General features: G+C 47.1%; 8 protein-coding genes across 8 annotated transcripts; 5 read left to right on the top strand and 3 right to left on the bottom strand.

Moving 5' to 3' along the window:
* Positions 1-461: 461 nt before the first annotated feature.
* FMAN_12064 (uncharacterized protein) lies at positions 462-2,933 on the bottom strand (the record flags this gene model as incomplete). The annotated part of the gene is made up of 3 exons (XM_041824810.1): positions 462-1,864; positions 1,935-2,784; positions 2,856-2,933. 3 exons carry the CDS (start codon positions 2,931-2,933, stop codon positions 462-464), a joined length of 2,331 nt encoding a protein of 776 aa, XP_041690254.1.
* Positions 2,934-3,474: 541 nt separating this feature from the next.
* Positions 3,475-4,251, top strand: FMAN_12063 (uncharacterized protein; the record flags this gene model as incomplete). The annotated part of the gene is made up of 1 exon (XM_041824809.1): positions 3,475-4,251. The coding sequence occupies one exon, from the start codon at positions 3,475-3,477 to the stop codon at positions 4,249-4,251; it is 777 nt and encodes a 258-aa protein (XP_041690253.1).
* A 150-nt stretch (positions 4,252-4,401) lies between these two features.
* FMAN_12062 (uncharacterized protein) lies at positions 4,402-6,067 on the bottom strand (the record flags this gene model as incomplete). The annotated part of the gene is made up of 4 exons (XM_041824808.1): positions 4,402-4,858; positions 4,908-4,973; positions 5,032-5,773; positions 5,827-6,067. The coding sequence occupies 4 exons, from the start codon at positions 6,065-6,067 to the stop codon at positions 4,402-4,404; spliced, it is 1,506 nt and encodes a 501-aa protein (XP_041690252.1).
* A 768-nt stretch (positions 6,068-6,835) lies between these two features.
* On the top strand, positions 6,836-8,876 carry FMAN_12061 (uncharacterized protein; the record flags this gene model as incomplete). Its single annotated transcript, XM_041824807.1, has 7 exons — positions 6,836-6,953; positions 7,004-7,217; positions 7,279-7,483; positions 7,537-7,719; positions 7,779-8,061; positions 8,115-8,362; positions 8,421-8,876. The coding sequence occupies 7 exons, from the start codon at positions 6,836-6,838 to the stop codon at positions 8,874-8,876; spliced, it is 1,707 nt and encodes a 568-aa protein (XP_041690251.1).
* Positions 8,877-9,315: 439 nt separating this feature from the next.
* FMAN_12060 (uncharacterized protein) lies at positions 9,316-11,151 on the top strand (the record flags this gene model as incomplete). Its single annotated transcript, XM_041824806.1, has 1 exon — positions 9,316-11,151. One exon carries the CDS (start codon positions 9,316-9,318, stop codon positions 11,149-11,151), a length of 1,836 nt encoding a protein of 611 aa, XP_041690250.1.
* Positions 11,152-12,088: 937 nt separating this feature from the next.
* FMAN_12059 (uncharacterized protein) lies at positions 12,089-13,681 on the top strand (the record flags this gene model as incomplete). The annotated part of the gene is made up of 2 exons (XM_041824805.1): positions 12,089-12,368; positions 12,420-13,681. The coding sequence occupies 2 exons, from the start codon at positions 12,089-12,091 to the stop codon at positions 13,679-13,681; spliced, it is 1,542 nt and encodes a 513-aa protein (XP_041690249.1).
* Positions 13,682-14,194: 513 nt separating this feature from the next.
* Positions 14,195-14,962, top strand: FMAN_12058 (uncharacterized protein; the record flags this gene model as incomplete). The annotated part of the gene is made up of 1 exon (XM_041824804.1): positions 14,195-14,962. One exon carries the CDS (start codon positions 14,195-14,197, stop codon positions 14,960-14,962), a length of 768 nt encoding a protein of 255 aa, XP_041690248.1.
* Positions 14,963-15,314: 352 nt separating this feature from the next.
* On the bottom strand, positions 15,315-16,166 carry FMAN_12057 (uncharacterized protein; the record flags this gene model as incomplete). Its single annotated transcript, XM_041824803.1, has 1 exon — positions 15,315-16,166. The coding sequence occupies one exon, from the start codon at positions 16,164-16,166 to the stop codon at positions 15,315-15,317; it is 852 nt and encodes a 283-aa protein (XP_041690247.1).
* Between the last annotated feature and the right edge of the window lie 1,144 nt (positions 16,167-17,310).

The raw sequence follows: 17,310 nt of genomic DNA, 5'->3' as shown, positions 1-17,310 counted from the left end.
CGCCGATTGTAGGTTCTTTTACACTGAGGAACAATAACGACAAGGCGATTGTTCTGGCTGGTAGGATTGAGTACTGGGGCGGTTACTTAAATAAATGTTTTATTTTCCGTCTATCACAAGCGAGCTAAATCACTCAACTCTCCAAAACCCCGCATTTGCAGGGCATCGGGAACAATTCGGACGGTCCCGAGTGGTGGATGTTGAAGATATGGGTGGAGGAATGGCTTATCGGGCGGCGGCACAGTTACTTGCAGATTGCTGCCGTCGTGAGTCTAGTTAATTTATTCTCGGCGGGGCGAGTCAATACGCCATTTAATGGATGCAAGATAATTAAAGTCGCGAAATCTACTTAACAATTCCTTGGCCGAGGTTGGCGATGTAATATACTATTACAAATAAGAAGAAGCTTGGCTGAATAATCTGGCATTATAACGTGTGCAATAAAATCGACTTGTCCATCTCTACAGAACTGCCCCAGTAAACCATTGAAGTCCCTCGCTTGAGAGAAGTTCCTCAATATCTAAAATATCACCATCCAAGCCCCAGTCTATGCCTTGATGGGTATTAGAGACGACATTAGTAGCACTAGTAGATCGGTCTACATCAAGTAGCAAGGAAATTGGTCTGGCCAACTCTAACGGGGACTGCCCATGTACATCTTCAGAGACGTGTCCCCGAATTCCAGAACGCCCCAGAGACTCTCTCCAAGCGTCGTACTCGTTCCCATCCACATAGTTTGATGTGATATGTACATCCCCGTCAAGTGCATGTGATGTGTGGGACTGCCTTCGTCCCGGTCTGTTAACCGTTGTCGCGAAATGTGTCTCTTGGCTTGACGAGCCTTCAGTACGTTGACCTCCAAGATTCTGTCCTTTCACGGTGTCCAGCATCTTCTCTGCGATTGTCTCGAAAGCGTCGCGGTACTTCTTTGCGCTTGACCACTGTTCTGTAATGACATACAATACAGTGGAACAAGCCCCAACATCGCCGACACGCTCCACCGAATAGATAGAGGGACAAGCACGAATACAGTAAAGTAACGTGAAACCAGCAAGAAAAACCGCGTGGAGGTCTCTCAGTGAAAATGGAATAGGTGAGAGACGATGGAGGCGCCTATAAAGCCGGCATATTTGTCCAGATGACTCGGCGCATGCCGCGTAGTCAGCTATCTCAAATGGGCAAATGTGACAGTTTTCCGTCATCAAGGGTTGAAGCAGAGACCTTCTTGCTTTGTGGTATTCTAGTAGGAGCTCATTCTTTTCCATCTCTACAGGTCTGTTGATTAAGGATTGGTGCTGGGGAGTTTCTGAAGACGACGACTCGCTGTCAGTGTTTCCCTGTTCTGGAGAAGGGTCTGTAAGCTTTCTTGTGTTATCAGATCCCTCAGAAACGTCTTCCCGGAACGTTGTCAGAACTTGTCTTTTCCACTGGTCTAACTGCTGAAGCAATTTGGACGTCGTAGCACGTAGGTCCTCCTTCAATGGGACTTTCTTCATGCGTAACAGAGCCAGGCGAATTTCGCTGTGGATTTGGTAAAGCTGAATATGTTGTCGGTGAAACAGTAGAGTTGTTTTATACTGCGACGTGTCGTTCGGGTCGTTTTGGCGCGTGTCGTCTTGAGTAGTGGCATGATTCTCAACATCCATATCTGCTGGCAAAGGAAGATCAATTTCTTCATCTGAGAGAGCAAATGGCCGACCTAGAACTAAAGCTGTTTTCCTCTCGAAAATGTAGGCACTCCAAAACAGTCTTTTCCGATATTGGTCCAACTCTACATTCTGGCGATCTACGAGACGTTGTTTGTGTAGTCCGATTTCGAGACATTGACGAATAGCCAGGCCGGCAAGATGCCACACACTGATACCTTTGGTTGTCATGACCTTGTCAGTGGGAAGAAGCATGATTAGACGGATCATTGATAAGGATTAACCTACCATAGGGGGACCGCATTGAATGGATGGCCAGAAGTAACGTCACCTCGATGGACTTCGTGCTTGTAAATTTGAGGTCCTGACGAATATGCTCCATCGCTCGGAGGAAATGTCCCTCGGAGACTGTGCTCGAAATGCTAAATTTTTGTAGTAGCTGAAGGCATCTGGACCCGATGGCGTATACCAAATGCATTATCGTCAAGTCAATTTGTTCCGTACTGGCAGATTCTTGTCTGCCTCGCCGTTTGGTGAAAGAACGATGTAATTGCCACAGTCTGTCCAAGTCCAAGAAAGGATACAGCGGATGCACAAGGGCCAGATAAGCTCGTATATAACTAGCTCCTGCATTAAAAGTGGGAGGTTCGGCCAACGTGGCGTTGGACTTTGGCACTTGGTGAGAGAAAGGTCTGTCTGCGAGCTGAGGTAGAGAAATATCCACAGGATTTTCGGCTGTGTCGATTGCAACTTGAACGAAATGCGCGAGGCTCAGGCCAGCTGAGAAGCCAAAATAATGAGGTTCAGCTCCCGCGCACGAAGATAAGACCCCCAAACCTAGCGCAAGTTGACCAGAACGCTCTGCCACAGAGGTCACATCGGTAATTTCTGGTGAACGGCTTGAAGAAGGACTCTCAGAAGGAGCCCTGGTTGCGAAGTTTCCTACTGGTCTTGAACGAAGATTCCCGGTATTGGGAACCTGGATTGAAGAACATTGGTCGGCCGCTTCCTTCTCCTCGAGTTGACGAACTCGCTCTTCCAGCCTCTTGACGTAGGAGGATGGGTAGGCCTGGTTGCTGTATACACACGATACATTTGCCTTCTCGCAATTTGAACAGGCTGGGCTCGAGTTGTCACACTGGTTTTTTCTTAGTTAGCTTGGAGCTGGATCTCGATAGTGGAGTTGATTCTTATCTTATCTTATCTTACCTTCTGTCGTCGACTTTTGCATCTCTGACATGCGACCAAGACCCGGGGTCGTTTGGCAGGACGCCCGTATTCGGCCATATTGTCACCTTGCATGATAAAATCGGATCAGAGCGATAACTTTTAGAGATTGTGGAGGTACGGACGTGACCCGAGTTATGGATTGATGTTTATGCCTCTCTGATATCGGCATCGGAATGGGCCCGATACTTAGGCTAACGGAATGAAGCCTAGCTCACAGATGCACACAACTCTTATCAGTTGCTCCCGAGGAAAGAAAGAAAACTCAGGTCCTTGACCCTAAGCGATAAAAATGCTTAGGTAAATCTAGCCTAAGCTTAGGGGACTCTTTGCTAAGTTTATTTTGACACCTACACTAAGGTCCGGTGTTTTCTTGCCCCGTGAGGGCTCCGTATCTTTCTCCTATCTTTGACTACGGACCATTCCGACACATGACGCCCGTCATGATCCGTAATTGCATTTTCTTTACAACTTACCTAGCCATAGCCCATCTGCTTATGGTGCAGTGCCGGACGCATAATATTTTCTTTTAATTGCATTACATTTTCAATCGTATCAGCATCGATCAAACAAGGACCATATGAAACCTTGCATTTCAATAATGGACTCAAGACTTATTTCACGCAAAGTTCGTTTGGGACTTATTGTACCCTCATCAAACACAATACTGGAACCGATAACGCAGCAAATGATTTCCAGCCTTGCACAGACGGGAACTGTAGCTAGCCTCCATTTTGCGAGGTTTCGAGTTACGAAAATCGAACTTTCTGACGATTCAAAATCTCAATTCACCCTAGAGTCAATGCTCCACGCAGCAAGGCTTTTAGCCGATGCCAAAGTCGACATCATTGGCTGGAGCGGCACATCCGCAGCCTGGCTGGGGTTTTCTACAGACGAGACTCTATGTCGGGTAATTGAGAACACCACCGGTATTCCGGCAACTTCATCGGTGTTGGCGATAAGAGATATTTTACGTCCCAAGGTAGCTCGAGAAATTGGCCTTGTGACACCATACGTGGCGAAGGTTAATGTTGCAATTTGCGAGAACTTTGCAGTTGAGGGCCTCCCTATAGCGAGATCACGATCACAGTGCTCCGGCTTAACGACAAATTTTGATTTTGCGGGTGTTCAAGAGAAAGACTTGGATGGGATGGTCGCAGAGGTTGTCGCGAATGGTGGCCGGGTCATTGTTATTATGTGTACCAACCTTGCGGCTGCTCAAAGAGCGATATTCTGGGAAAGGAAATATTCCATTACAGTTCTAGACTCGGTCGCCACTGTACTGTACGGTATGCTTCGACAACTCGGTATGGAAACTTCATGCCTTGCTAGTGAGTGGGGTTCATTATTCAGCATCGAAACGAGCCAGGACGTATAAATATTTATAACTAGAAATAAATAAAAAAACACCATAAACTAGTGCTTGCAATCATATAGCAAAGTCGACTAAAATGTATTTTACATTTTCTTCTAATGTCAAGTCTACAAGTTAGAGCCATGCTAATGAATCCCCTGCTTGCCGTGCCACTCATATAGAGGCACGCAGCACATCCCATTCCTTTTCCATTCGGCGCTGATATGGGAGAGCGCATGATTTCCTTTTCAAGAACTGTCCATACTTCTTGGTGCCTGTTATATGTCCATTTTGAAAGACCACCTTGCCCCGTACGAGAACAATTCGAGGCCAGTTCAAAAACTCAATGCCCTCATATGGCGAGTAGTCACAGCCATCATGCAGGTGTAGATTGTGGACCAACTTTCTAGGCACGAACGTATCCTGTGTGTGCCAAATGACAATATCGGCGTCTGATCCAATTTGTATGGCACCCTTGCGCGGATAGAGTCCATACAATTTCGCGGGGTTCTCAGACGTGAGTTCGACGAATCTCTTCACATCAATGCACTGACGCTTGAGGACACCTTCGGAGAAGAGTAAGGGTAACCGAGTTTCGACTCCAGGAAGGCCGTTTGGTATTTTCGTAAAACTCAATGATGGTCAGCCCTAGCCAGGTACATGGCTCACTTGGAACTTACACTCCTTGTACTTCACCATTTTTACTGTATGAATGACCCAACTTCTTCCCCCTGCTATCGTGAAACCTGAGTTGGTGTAAGTTAATTCTTCACAAGCATCAATAAATAGGACGTGATTTCTTACCGATATGGGCAGTGGTCCGATGAAAATATGGTGAATGTGCCGTTAATAATTCCTCTCCATATTTCCTCAATGTCCTTCGGGTCACTGCGCAAAGGCGGTGAGCAGACAAATTTTGCACCACAGAAGTGATCTCGGTCGAGATTCTCCTTCCCCAGTAAGAGGTACTGGGGGCATGTTTCCGCAAATACTGGCCTCAGTAATGATTGGGCTTTGCGAATAACATCCATCGACTGTCGAACAGAGACATGAACGATAAGCATCGGCGTATCCATGACTGAAGAAAATGTAATAGCACGATTAACAGCCTCAGTCTCAGCCTCTGGAGGATGCGCTATCGCCTTGAACCTTGGGTCAGTAAGCCCTTGGGCCTCTAAATGCTCAGTGAAAAAATCCACAAGATCCCCATTCTCTGCGTGCACTAGAGCCACCATTCCTAGCTCCCGTGCCTTTTGTAGCGCTGAGAGTACCTGGCGATCGGAAATCCTCATATTCTTGTATGTGAGGAATAGCTTCATGCTCATGATGCCAGACCGGGCAAGCTCTGGAAGTTCTTGTTCTAGCACCTGTGCAGTGGGGTCTGTGATGATGGCATGAAACCCGTAGTCGGCATATGAACCTTGGTCATTGACAAGTTCATGGTACTTGCCAACTTGCTCTTTCAAAGACTGACCCCGAGATTGCTCTGCAAACAAGATGACTGTTGTGGTGCCTCCAGCAATGGCACTCCGAGTCCCAGTGTCGACTGTGTTGGAGTTAGTGGAAAGCACCACGTGAGGAACAAGAACGCATACGTACCTGTATCGGCACTAGTATAACCTGCTTCCTTAGCTCTGGGCGAACGATCTTGAGACAGGTGGACATGGCCATCAACACCGCCTGGAGTCACAATGGCCCCATTGCAGTCAAGTGTTTGCGTGTCTTCGGTGGCAACAAGGCCAATACCCAGGGCAACGATGATCCCTCTTTTAATGCCTATATCACAAACGAAGGAGCCATTGACATGGGCATTGCGAAGGATGGTATCAAATTCTTGCATAGTGTTGTGCGCCACGGAAGAATTGAGATACGAAGGTTCGCGGAAGGGTATGCGGCGATAAGAAGTCTAACTTCGTAGAGTGGAAAGGATCTGAGATTCGGCAAAATAATGATTACGCATAGCCAAGAGTATCAAGAACTAAAACTTGTTTTTTTATTATTTCGACTTTATGTAGCTCAAGATAACCTGGTTCGGAATGGTCCGCGTTCAGCCAAGAGAATCCTTAGCGTCGGGCCAACCCGATTATATCGCTATCTTGAGAGAGATAAGTTGTATCGCCACTTTAGCGTTTGTCTTCGATAACGATATGGCCGTTCCGACAGATAGCGAGTTGCACACACCATCCGACATAACACAACGCCAGTGATACCTAGTGCGACCTTGCTGATATGTTAAATCACAAGCTACAAACCATCATAGCTGTATAAGTTCCAGCATGCACCTCACCCTGTTGAGAGAAACTCACAAACAACAACTAACCACCTAATAACTTTCCGCCTGATCCACTATAAAGATGCCGCAAGTTCCCCGTTCGAAGGCTGCATGGAAGGCAGTGTTGACTACCAATTCTGCCGATGGAACCAAGTCCTCGACTTGGATCAACAAGGATCTCGCTCCTACTCCGCCGGATGCAAGGACGTGGTCTTGGTGCGTGTCACTTTGAAGATGTGAGCTTTATAAAAATTGCTAATCGTCGATCCAGGATCTCACTTAGCAGTTATTGGTGGGGTGTAAGCCAGCATCCCCTTTCCCTCTGTTACCGCTGGTATGGCTAACTCTTTGCGCAACTGTCTAGAACGCATTCAATGCAAGTCAATGGTCCAATGGAGCGAGTTTGATTGCTGTCGGTCTGAACTGGCATCAAGCTCTGGTTTCATGCATGATTGTAAGAGTTGTAAGACTATGGAAAAAGAGCAGCAGCTAATGCCGGACAAGGCCAACTTGATTTCATCTTCTGTTGCTCTTGCTCTTGGTCGACCAGGCGCAAGGTACCATGTTGGCTATCCTGTCCTGGCTCGAAGTGTTTTTGGAATGTTAGTCATCACGTCCTGATTGATTGGAGATCTCAAATCAATCAACTTACTAACCGCAAGTGTAGGTATGGCCAGTTCTTCTTCGTTTGGATCCGAGCCGTAGTCGCTACTATTTGGTAAGTTAATCTCTGATCACTGAACCAAGAGATAAAAGGCTTCGTACTGACGGTGTCACAGGTTTGGAGTCCAGTCATACTTTGGGTCCCAGCTACTCAGCGTTCTTCTGAGATGCGTCTTTGGAGAATCCTGGTGGCATATGACGAATCACTTGCCTGCTAGCGCTGGCATCACCTCTAGGGATCTACTAGCCTTCTTCTTGTTCTGGATCCTTGAAATGCCCTTTCTGGTAGTCCATCCGCGCAAGATAAAGTTTTTGTTCGCGGTGTGTATACTCTTTTGGACCTTCCCTCGCGTATTGAGCCTAACAAATCCTAGGCCGAGTCAATAATCTGCCCTCTAGCTTGTATCGGCGTCTTCTCTTGGTGTGTTTCATACGGGGGAGGAATTCGTATGAATTCTCTTGCTTCCACTACTGAAGCAAAGGGGGGAGCCCTTGGATGGGCAATGCTTAATGGAATAAATAGTTGTTTAGGCGTCACGTCTGCACTGCTAGTCAATGTGAGCATAACTAGATCCACGACGCTTTTGCGACCTCTGAGGCTAAACTAATGATTCAGCAACCCGACCTTACTCGGTACACCCGCCGGCCAAAGGATGCCGGTTGGAGGCAAGCATCGTCCATCTTCCTCAGTAAGACGCTGATTTTCTTTTTCGGCATTGGTGCTACAGCGGCAGTGCAAGGGAAATTCGGTCACGCATACTGGAACCAGTGGGATCTTCTCAACGCAATCCTTGATCGATTTTGGGGTCCAGCAGCTCGAGCTGGGTGCTTTTTTGCCTCGTTTGGATTTGCTCTGTCGGTATTGGGCGTGAATATTGGCTGTAATGCTATTCCTTTTGGTAAGGCTGGGTTTCTCTAGGATGTCACATAGAAATTCTAACACGTGTCTCAGGAGCCGATGTTACCGGTCTGGTACCCAAATTGCTTACAATTGTACGGGGACAGATTTGTTGCGGAGTCTTATCCCTCGCCATTGTCCCGTGGAAGCTCCTTAGTAAGACTCTATTCTATATACTTCTGCTTTCTTTGTTTATATGTAAATATCAAACGCTGACACAGTTGACTTTATCTGCAGCTTCTGGATCGGCTTTTTTAATATTTCTAGGCAGTTATAATTGCTTTATTTCCCCTATCTGTGCTGTAAGTAAGCCCTCTCACGGTTGCACACTCTGAGGTCTTTGAAAACTTACATGCTCAGATTATCATTGTTGATTATTTCTTCATCAAACGTGGGAACATTCATACTCCGTCCCTATTCAACCCTTCTAATAGCTCACTGTACTTTTACACCGGTGGTTGGAATCTAAGGGCGCTTGGATGTTGGGTTTGCTCAGCAGTATTTGGCATCCCGGGGCTCATTGGAGCCTACCATCCGACCTGGGTGGCTATGGCTGCGACTCACATATACCAAACAGGCTGGGTTATCTGCTTTACTGCTGCAGCAGTATTGTACTATGCAGTAAACTTGGTTTTCCGGGCCGAAGTCCTTCCATATGGTCAGGCAACTTCTGAGTTTGCCTTTGAGCATTTAGCAGCTACTGAAGGATACCTGGAAGGTGAAAATGTTGTAGAATTTCCAATTTTGAGCCTGCGGGCGGAGGATTCTTTATGTTCAGAACATGAGATCAGCACAGTAGATAAGGGTGCAAAATAGTTAGCCTCTAGCCTAGAAGTACAATCCGCTACATGCACGACACAGAAGTCAAAGTTCTTGCGTTAATACTGACTCAAGCGTCATCTAAAATACTAAGCCACGTCGGGCTGTGAACACCTTTGCCTACTTCCTTACCAATAATGGTCACTTCTGCTGAGGTGCAATTGGTGAAAATACGGTTAACGGTCCCTTCTGGGCCGAACTTCCGTAGTAGTGCCTGATGATAAGATAAGACCGGATCTTGCACCACTTAAACCTCCTTGTTGCCTGTTTAGATCAGCCAGAAGTTGGTTCTAGACCGCAATCTTATCAATACTAGTATTTAGTACCAAATTTAGATTTTCAGCTCTGATAATACAGCTCGGCAATATTCCAGCATAAATATTTGCATTAATGTCATATTCTTTTCACGAGGATCCAAGCTCCTTGATCCTCTCAAATGGAATCTCATAACTCTTCTTATCAATACTTACTTGAGGACCGTCCTGGCATATCTGAAAATGCTATTAGCGGAAAACATATTTGTGTAGAGGCTTGCAGTCGACGGCCTTGGTTGCAATTCCTTCGAGAATGGTACCTGATTCCCCTCTATCTCGTTTACACCACCACTATCACATTCGGCGCGGTTTACTGGCTCAATGGAAAGTCCTTTGCAATCGACGGCTCATACAGCTCCGGGACCAGACTTACGCAGTCGGACGTGACAACACTCTTCTCAGTCGCGATGGTTATCGGTAGAATCATTTGTACCACATGGCAAGCGCTCGCTGCCTGGCGGTGTGCCTTGATTCTTCTTGAGAAGACCGGTCTCTCACTCGCTACTACTAGCCGCTTAATTTCGTGGCAAGCACCAACACCCAGCATGTTCCAGCCGTCATCCTCTCAGACAGGCACGAGGGTACTTGTGATTTTGATCTTGCTTCTCGCTTGGCCGGCTCAAATCGCAAACCCACTGGCGTCCGGTTCCCTCTCCTGGGCACCTTCAACGGTCTACGGTTCCCCTACTTCATCAATATCACTGAGTGGTGCACCGGCTCTTTTAAATCCTTGGAAGTGGTACACGATGTATCCAGACGTTCGTAATGGTAGGGTCAAACTGGCTGCGGGCCATGCATTCTTGGCTTCTACGACGATGATAAATACAACAGGGGGGCTGCAAATGATTCCGGCCCAACGTATAGTCACGCAATTGAAATCTTACCCCAACGCGACAATTGTGAAAAACGCGACGGTGCCTGTCTTCAACATCGAGAAGTTTGCATGGGTTAAAGAAGGTGAATCTCTCCCCCTTGGGATACAGGGTGCTGTGACGGATTCTCTCAGTGGATACCTGAACATATCCAGCCCATCTGGACCATTATCACAAGTTCTGCCTGGCAATACTGCCTTGCTCAAAGACACTCCTTGGGAACCACTGCCCGATACTGAACTTCCGCCTGCAGCGATATTCTCTGGAACCAAGTATGCCGCGATCTATATTTCACGCAATTTCAATGGAGGCGAGGGAAACAATTACGACTGCCACAGTGGCACAAGCGATTTCGACCCGTTGCCAAATGGAATAAGACTCATTAATGTCAGCTGGAACAACAACTACACGGATTGCCTAGCTGTCGCAAAACTCACTATAACCGCAGGGGTAACCCGGTGCTATCAAAGGGATCCACGGCCGCCATCCAAACCTATTTGCTTTTTGTCATCCGGGGTTCTCGTCGCAAAAGCTACAAACATCTCAGCAGATGTCCTTATCCAGCAAGTATTTAGTATGATGCCTGAAGTTCAGAGTCTAATAGCAGCCCTTGGCCTGTCTGATCCCGAGGCACACAACGGTGAGTTGGAAGTTTACCTCCGTAACTCGCTGATTCAAGCGTACCAAGGAGCTTGGAGCGCGCTAACGGATTATTTCTCTGATCCAGATAGCCCAGCCCAAGTCGATATCTGGCAGCCTTCTTCCTTACTTAAAGTCCGGGTCTCAGTATGGCGGATGTATACGTGGCTCGGTATCAACGCGCTATTGGTGGTCTCTGGCGTTCTCCTCCTCGCGCTGCAGTCAAGGTGCAGGGTAAAGACAGTCAATGACCCGGTAGTGGCAAGTCTCATGATAGATAGCTCAGCGGTCATCAATTCTGACAAGACTGGGCTTTGTAATGCCACAGATATTGGTTCAGGGTTTGGAAATGCAAGATTGGAGGTGTTTTTGAAGGTTAATAGCATTAGCCATTTGGTGGAGAACTATCATCACCCTAGGTTAGTACCTAAAGAACTGATTACTTGATAAGTGTTAGATAGGTATACCTGATAATAATATCATACGCCAAGAGGGGCTGCAGCGCTTGGTCAAGATGGCCACTCCCTGTCCTCAAGCGCCATTCTGATGTTCATGACCAAAAGGCTGCATTCAATGCAAATTGTTGCTGGCTCCGGCTCATCCTAGTACTAGACGAGACTCTTAAGCCTTTGATGGTCGTTTCTCACAATGTGAGAATAGCATCGGTACCTCGCAAGGTCTGTCATTTTGAAAAAGTTGAGAAGGCAATACTCTCCATGACGCCACATTTAGCCAAGAATAAAGTGAGAGCATGATTGCTGCTTCCTCCATCTCAATCGGCGCAACTAAAACTACTACACACTGGAAACTTTAAGAGCGCCGTCGTCTACATGGTTCGCCCGGGCCTTCGTGGAAGAAACACGGCGCATTTCGCGTTCTCGTTTTACAGGCATGATGACATTGAGTCCACCTCCACGAAATTGCAATACACGGATTCAATCAGCGTCTCTGCCCTCACGCGTTATTCTAAGTTCCAGCGGCACTGACTGGCGCTTCCACCTTTCATGGCTTGAGACACACACATTTTAAATTTGCCAATATGGTCAGATCGTGCAGCAGCCTCATCTTGTACCGGCACGGTGAATTGACGCTGAGTGCATCATGCACGCTTTTTGGGTGCAACTCTATGTTGCGGGAAATGATATCGTGTGTTCATCATTTTACAAAAAGCGCGAGTTTTAAACTTTTGGCCCACGGTATGAGAAGCCAGATCCCCCAAAAGTGGGTGCTGATGAAGTTAATTCGGGCACGAGAAAACGCTATTAAATGACAATGAGTTCCGTCAAAGAAGGCGATGCCCTCCCCTCCCGGTCATGCTTTCTCAATTCTTGCTTTCACTCTTACCTACCTTGTCTTTGCGCGGCAGCGTTCCATTGACTTCATGATGCTCTGCCGCTTCCTCTTGTACATCTCTGTTCTAACTGGCGTGATCATTGCTGCACCACCCTCCGAGCTGTCTATCAATGGCGTTGAGGCTCGCTCGGACAGTAAAGTCTTGGATGTTGGAGCCTCGGGCAATCATGAGTTAGAGCGGCTTGAGCGTCGTTGTGCTAAGGTCGGATCTTACTTCCTGCTTGTCAACGCAACACCTTGGAACATGACGTTGTCTAGAAAGGTAAGCTACCAGATGAGACAATTCAATTTTCCCCAAATCATCCAGCCAGGTGAGGAACTCTATTCTGATCGTCTGTTTGACTGAACTGATTGGGTGCTAGGCACGTCCAACAGAATCTACATCCAGGGCAAAGGCCACGAGGACGATGCCGGTGAAGCAAGCTACAAATTCAGAGACCTGCCCGGCAAGCCCGATTTCGAGCTTAGATATAAGTCCGGTAGTGCTGGCATCCGGTTTACAAAGCTTAGGACCCTCAACAACAAGCGCGGCTCATTTCATAAGTTGGTATGGCATTGGGACAATAACTTTCCCTTTATCATCGCCAGCTCTGAGAGGGATCCTCGAAATCCTTCACTTTGGCCATGGCTTGTTTCCAGCAATCCCCCCGAAGACTGGATGCACTCTATATACCCCCGGATCGCATGTCTTTCCCTGCGCGAGCTGGCCATACCTGGAACACACAACTCAGGCATGTCTAGCTTCCATGGCGGGTCATTTATGGGTTTACCGGCCAACACCATAACTCAGATGCTCAACATCTCAGCCCAGCTGAAATACGGTGTACGCTGGCTGGATATCCGTCCTACCCTGACAAACGGCAAATGGGCAACTGGCCATTTCAGCTTTGGTGCTGGTAACTGGCATGGAGGCAATGGCGAGTACCTCAAAGACATTATTGATAGCTTGAACGATTTCACCAGCCGAAACAAGGAGCTCATCATTGTCAACCTCAGCCATGGTTTTAACACGGACACTTTTAGAGGCAACAAACATGCACGGATGAGTCAGGTAGAGTGGGATTGGGTGATGACGAGGCTGGAGAGGGTCAACTACCGCGTTGAGAACCGGAGCTATGTACGTGACCTTACGAGATCCCGGGTCTCTAAATTCATCGCGGACCGACCAGCCGTCATCATTATTGTAGACGATCTTGTCGATAAGAAGTATCCCCGGGGGGTTAAAGGCCGTGCCACCCTAGTTCCAGTCGACGTTTCCGAATTTGCGAAAAAGGGATTCTTCACGCGAGCCCAGTTCCCTATATTCGATGAATACGCCAATACAGGAAAACAAAAGAAAATGATCGCTGACCAGCTGACCAAGATGAAAAAGCACCGGAAACGCCCAAAGTCAAAAATGTTTCTTCTCTCGTGGTACCCATCCCAGTTGCTGCACCCTATCCTTCCGAACGCCAGGAACGCTAACCGAGCTCTAATTGAGCTACTCTGGCCGGCAATGTCACCATCGACATATCCAAATATCATCAACGTTGATGCGTATCCTGCAGACAGAGACATCGCCGCACTGGCAATGGCAATCAACTATCACTTTGCTCCGCAGTGCCATGTCACTAGCTCACAATAGATTATACTTAGCATCATTCATCTTACTAACAGCCCATTGCTAGTGGGATCACCCCATCACCTGTCTCTGCAGCCTAAAGCCTAACCTTGTGCCCAGCAAGTACTGGCGTACCTGGTAGGTTCGGTGATATGTGATTCTTCCGACAGCCCCACTCTCGGTAGCCTCTCATAGTGACCGAGACAGCCACTTTCAGCACCTTCATTAGTAATTCATTGCTGCATTGCAGCCTAGGTAGATTCTGTGTGCCATGGGCGGTCATCACCTTTGTATCTGACCAATCGAGCTTTTATTTCCCAGCGACATGTGTGACAGCTGAGACCGGAATGCTTCGCGGGTCATAAAATGGCTGGTTGTGTGACAATGTTTGTTTGGCGAATTTAAGTGGACATAACTAACTGCTTGGCCCCGTCGGCGTTGACCTCCAGAACATTTATCCAATTGGGGGCTTGATACCCCTCTTCACAATAGCCTGTAACTTGGCCCGCCCCATCTGCTTCACTTGCCGCTTGAACAATGCATTTCCGACCATTGCTATCTCGGTCCCGCCAGAAGTTTATCACAGGGCAATGCCCTTTTCGAATTCGTGTCATATCCACAATTAGCGACGAGGTGAAACAGGCATCAGTCCTCCACAGCACACAAGAAACACCCCCGGATGTTGCGTTACGTCTGATGCCGCTCGGAGGGTCAGTCACATATGGCGTCGGATCCTCGGATGGAAATGGATACAGAAAGGTTCTGCAAGATCTTCTGCTTGCCAATGGCTACAAAGTCTGTATGGTCGGTTCGCGCAAGGCCGGGTTGATGCATAACAACGAAAATGAAGGATGGCGGGGCTATCGCCTTGATCAGATCGAAAGCAAAGCGAGACGATCAGTCGCAAGTCTCAAGCCGAACCTCTTCACAATCAACGCCGGATCCAATGACTGTATCCAGAGCCATAAGCTTGATGCTTTTGGGCACCGAATGGATAATCTGCTTGAATATTTATGGAAGACCTCTCCCCTCTCTACCGTTGTCGTGTCAACGTTGCTGGTAAATGCTGATGAACAAGTCAACTCGCGAATTCAGGACATCAACAGTTATCTCCGTAACATCGTGGTATTGAAGGAAGCCGAACAAAAAAGGATAGCTCTTGCAGATATGTACAGTACCAAAGGACCCGAAGTCGAGGATTTGATGGATGGCACCCATCCCAACGATGACGGTTATAGCAAAATGGCGCATATCTGGTTTGACGCCATTCAAAAAGCCCGCGCAAACGGCTTTTTTCATAGGTAAAAAGGACAAGACAAGTCGCATGGAGTTGTTGATTATGGAGTTGGAAGCAATCTGAACCTCTATTATTTGAGATATTTAGACGAACTTGGCGACTCCTGTGGTCCTTTTAATCTGTAGTGGCCGGAGAAACAAAAAGAAATAAAACTAGTTCAGACGCGTTATGAAGATATTTGGCCTACCCTAAATGTATCCCTACACTCGGCAATAAGAGCGAAGAGCGCCATAATATCTCCGTCGATAAGGGATAGTGGGCCAATATTCCCTAAAACTGTCTTGGCTGAATCATCTTTTCACTCTTTATCCAGGGTAATTACATATCGCCATTAAAAAAATTCAAGTTAATTAGGATTTATTAATATGTTGGCTTGATATGTATCGTTGAAATGTCATAAGTAAGCTCCTCTGCAAGTCTCTGTTTCTCAGACATCAGCCCCTCAAGCTTTTTGCAGCGCCTCTTCCTGACCCCCTCCATCTCAGCGTTCTTCTTTTGAAGGTTCTTGCGTTTGGACGTAAGGTAGCGTTGACGTTCCATGAACCATGGGATCCAGAATGGCCTTCTCCTGTTTCTGGCTCTGCTGATTGCACGACACTCAACGTCAATACTGACATCGCAATCGAGGATGACGTTGCAGTTGTAGTCCATTTTTTCCTGCAGTTTCTTCTGTAGTTCCTCTTCTTTGGCGATCTTGTTCTCAATGGCAAGTGTCTCGAGATATGTAGCTGTTGCCTTCTGGGCATTCATTTTCAAACTCGAATCGGGGATAGAGCCTGGTGTATCTTTCGTTGCAGGCATATCTGACCTCTCCTCCGTTGAAGGCTTCTCAAACTCTTGCTGAGAAATGTCGTAGTCCGCCAGAATCGGGATAGTTTTACATTTCTGTTGTTGATGATCGTGGTAAGGAAGTTCTAGTGGTTCGGGAGTTATTGCCTTATACTGGCTAGAGGGCTCAACCAATGACAACGACATTAGGATGCTAGGAGGCTCTTCTGGCTCGGATTTAATCGGTTCCTCAGCTGGTCGCGCAGTACCCTCCTTGCTAGTAGATGGCTCAGAATCTGGCATTGACTCCGCATGAGCTCGACCAACGATTGTCGAAATAGCCAGGACGATGCAGGACTCGACCGAGGAGTCTCGATAATTTCTGGCATCTTGCTCCTTCTCAGGCGATTCTGCCTTCGATGTTGCACTATCATTCTGCGCCATTGTATCGACAGGTGCCGCTTGTTGAGTTGCGCGACAGAGATAACTCATGAGTAGTGTTGGGGAGGATAAGAATCAGCGCAGGCAGTTGATTGCCTTGATTACTTTTTTTGAGGATCGGGCGACAAGGAAATTATGTCGGCTGCCTGCAGTTGATTAATTTAGTAGACGCGGTGCGATGCAAATGGGACGATGACGCGAAACAGACGGGGCCATGCAGATGACGCGTCTGGCTGGGGTTGTTCTGCGTGCGGACTGTAGTGCTCATCTCGAGATGCAGTCATTGAACGAACTTCGCGTCCAGTTGACAAAGGGAGCCTGAAGATCAATGTTGCTTGGATATTGGACGTTGAATTGATGCGTTGACGATGCTATGTTTGATTTTGGTGTTTCCTTGGCGTTGGTTCAGGTTCAGTTTATTGGATCAGCGGGGCGATGATAAGCTGATAAGTCGAGATAAGGATTGATGCACTTAAACGCAAAACTTAAAATACCCACCAGAAAGGCTACTGATTGTTTTAATTGTGATTATCCTCTCTTATCTTAAAGATCCGATTTAGCTGCTATTAAATTCATAAACTTGTTAATCCCATCGCCTCGGTCTATTAAATAAAGCTTTTATTATTTTGACCAATTAGAACATTATTTGCGTTTTGTTCCATCGCCTCACATCTTGTGTTCGCCCAGTGTCCGGGATGGTAAGAACGGCGAGTTATTATTCGGACGAACAAGTCCTGGAGGAATAGTCCTTGAAAGACTTGTTCCTTGTCATAGATGTTTAAAAAGACGATGATAAGGAGCTCAAAGGTTATGACTTATTGTGATCTGACACCCTGAAGCAATCATCCTGTATAAAAGGGTTCCTTCTCTTCGCAATTCCCTACCCAGCAGCTGTCCTGCGTACCTGGCTCTACAACCAAGCAACCAACTCTTCCTGGTAGTCATTCCTTGTATTTCTTGCCCGAGACTTGACAGAAAGATATACCAAACAATCATCCAGACTTTTGTTCAACATCAACTCACTGACGAGGATATTACCCTTAAACCGGAAACTATTATAGCTCTCGTCAACCTAAACACCGTCGCCTAGGTTCTATCTGCTAGAATAAGCTCTTAGCCACAAGTCTTAACTGTAAATAACACATCT

The sequence above is a fragment of the Fusarium mangiferae genome (genome assembly GCF_900044065.1).
Source record: "Fusarium mangiferae strain MRC7560 genome assembly, contig: FMAN_scaffold018, whole genome shotgun sequence".
NCBI classification, from domain to species: domain Eukaryota; kingdom Fungi; phylum Ascomycota; class Sordariomycetes; order Hypocreales; family Nectriaceae; genus Fusarium; species Fusarium mangiferae.
The sequence above is the reverse complement of the archived record's forward strand: the minus strand, read 5'-3'. Positions and strand labels throughout refer to the sequence as shown.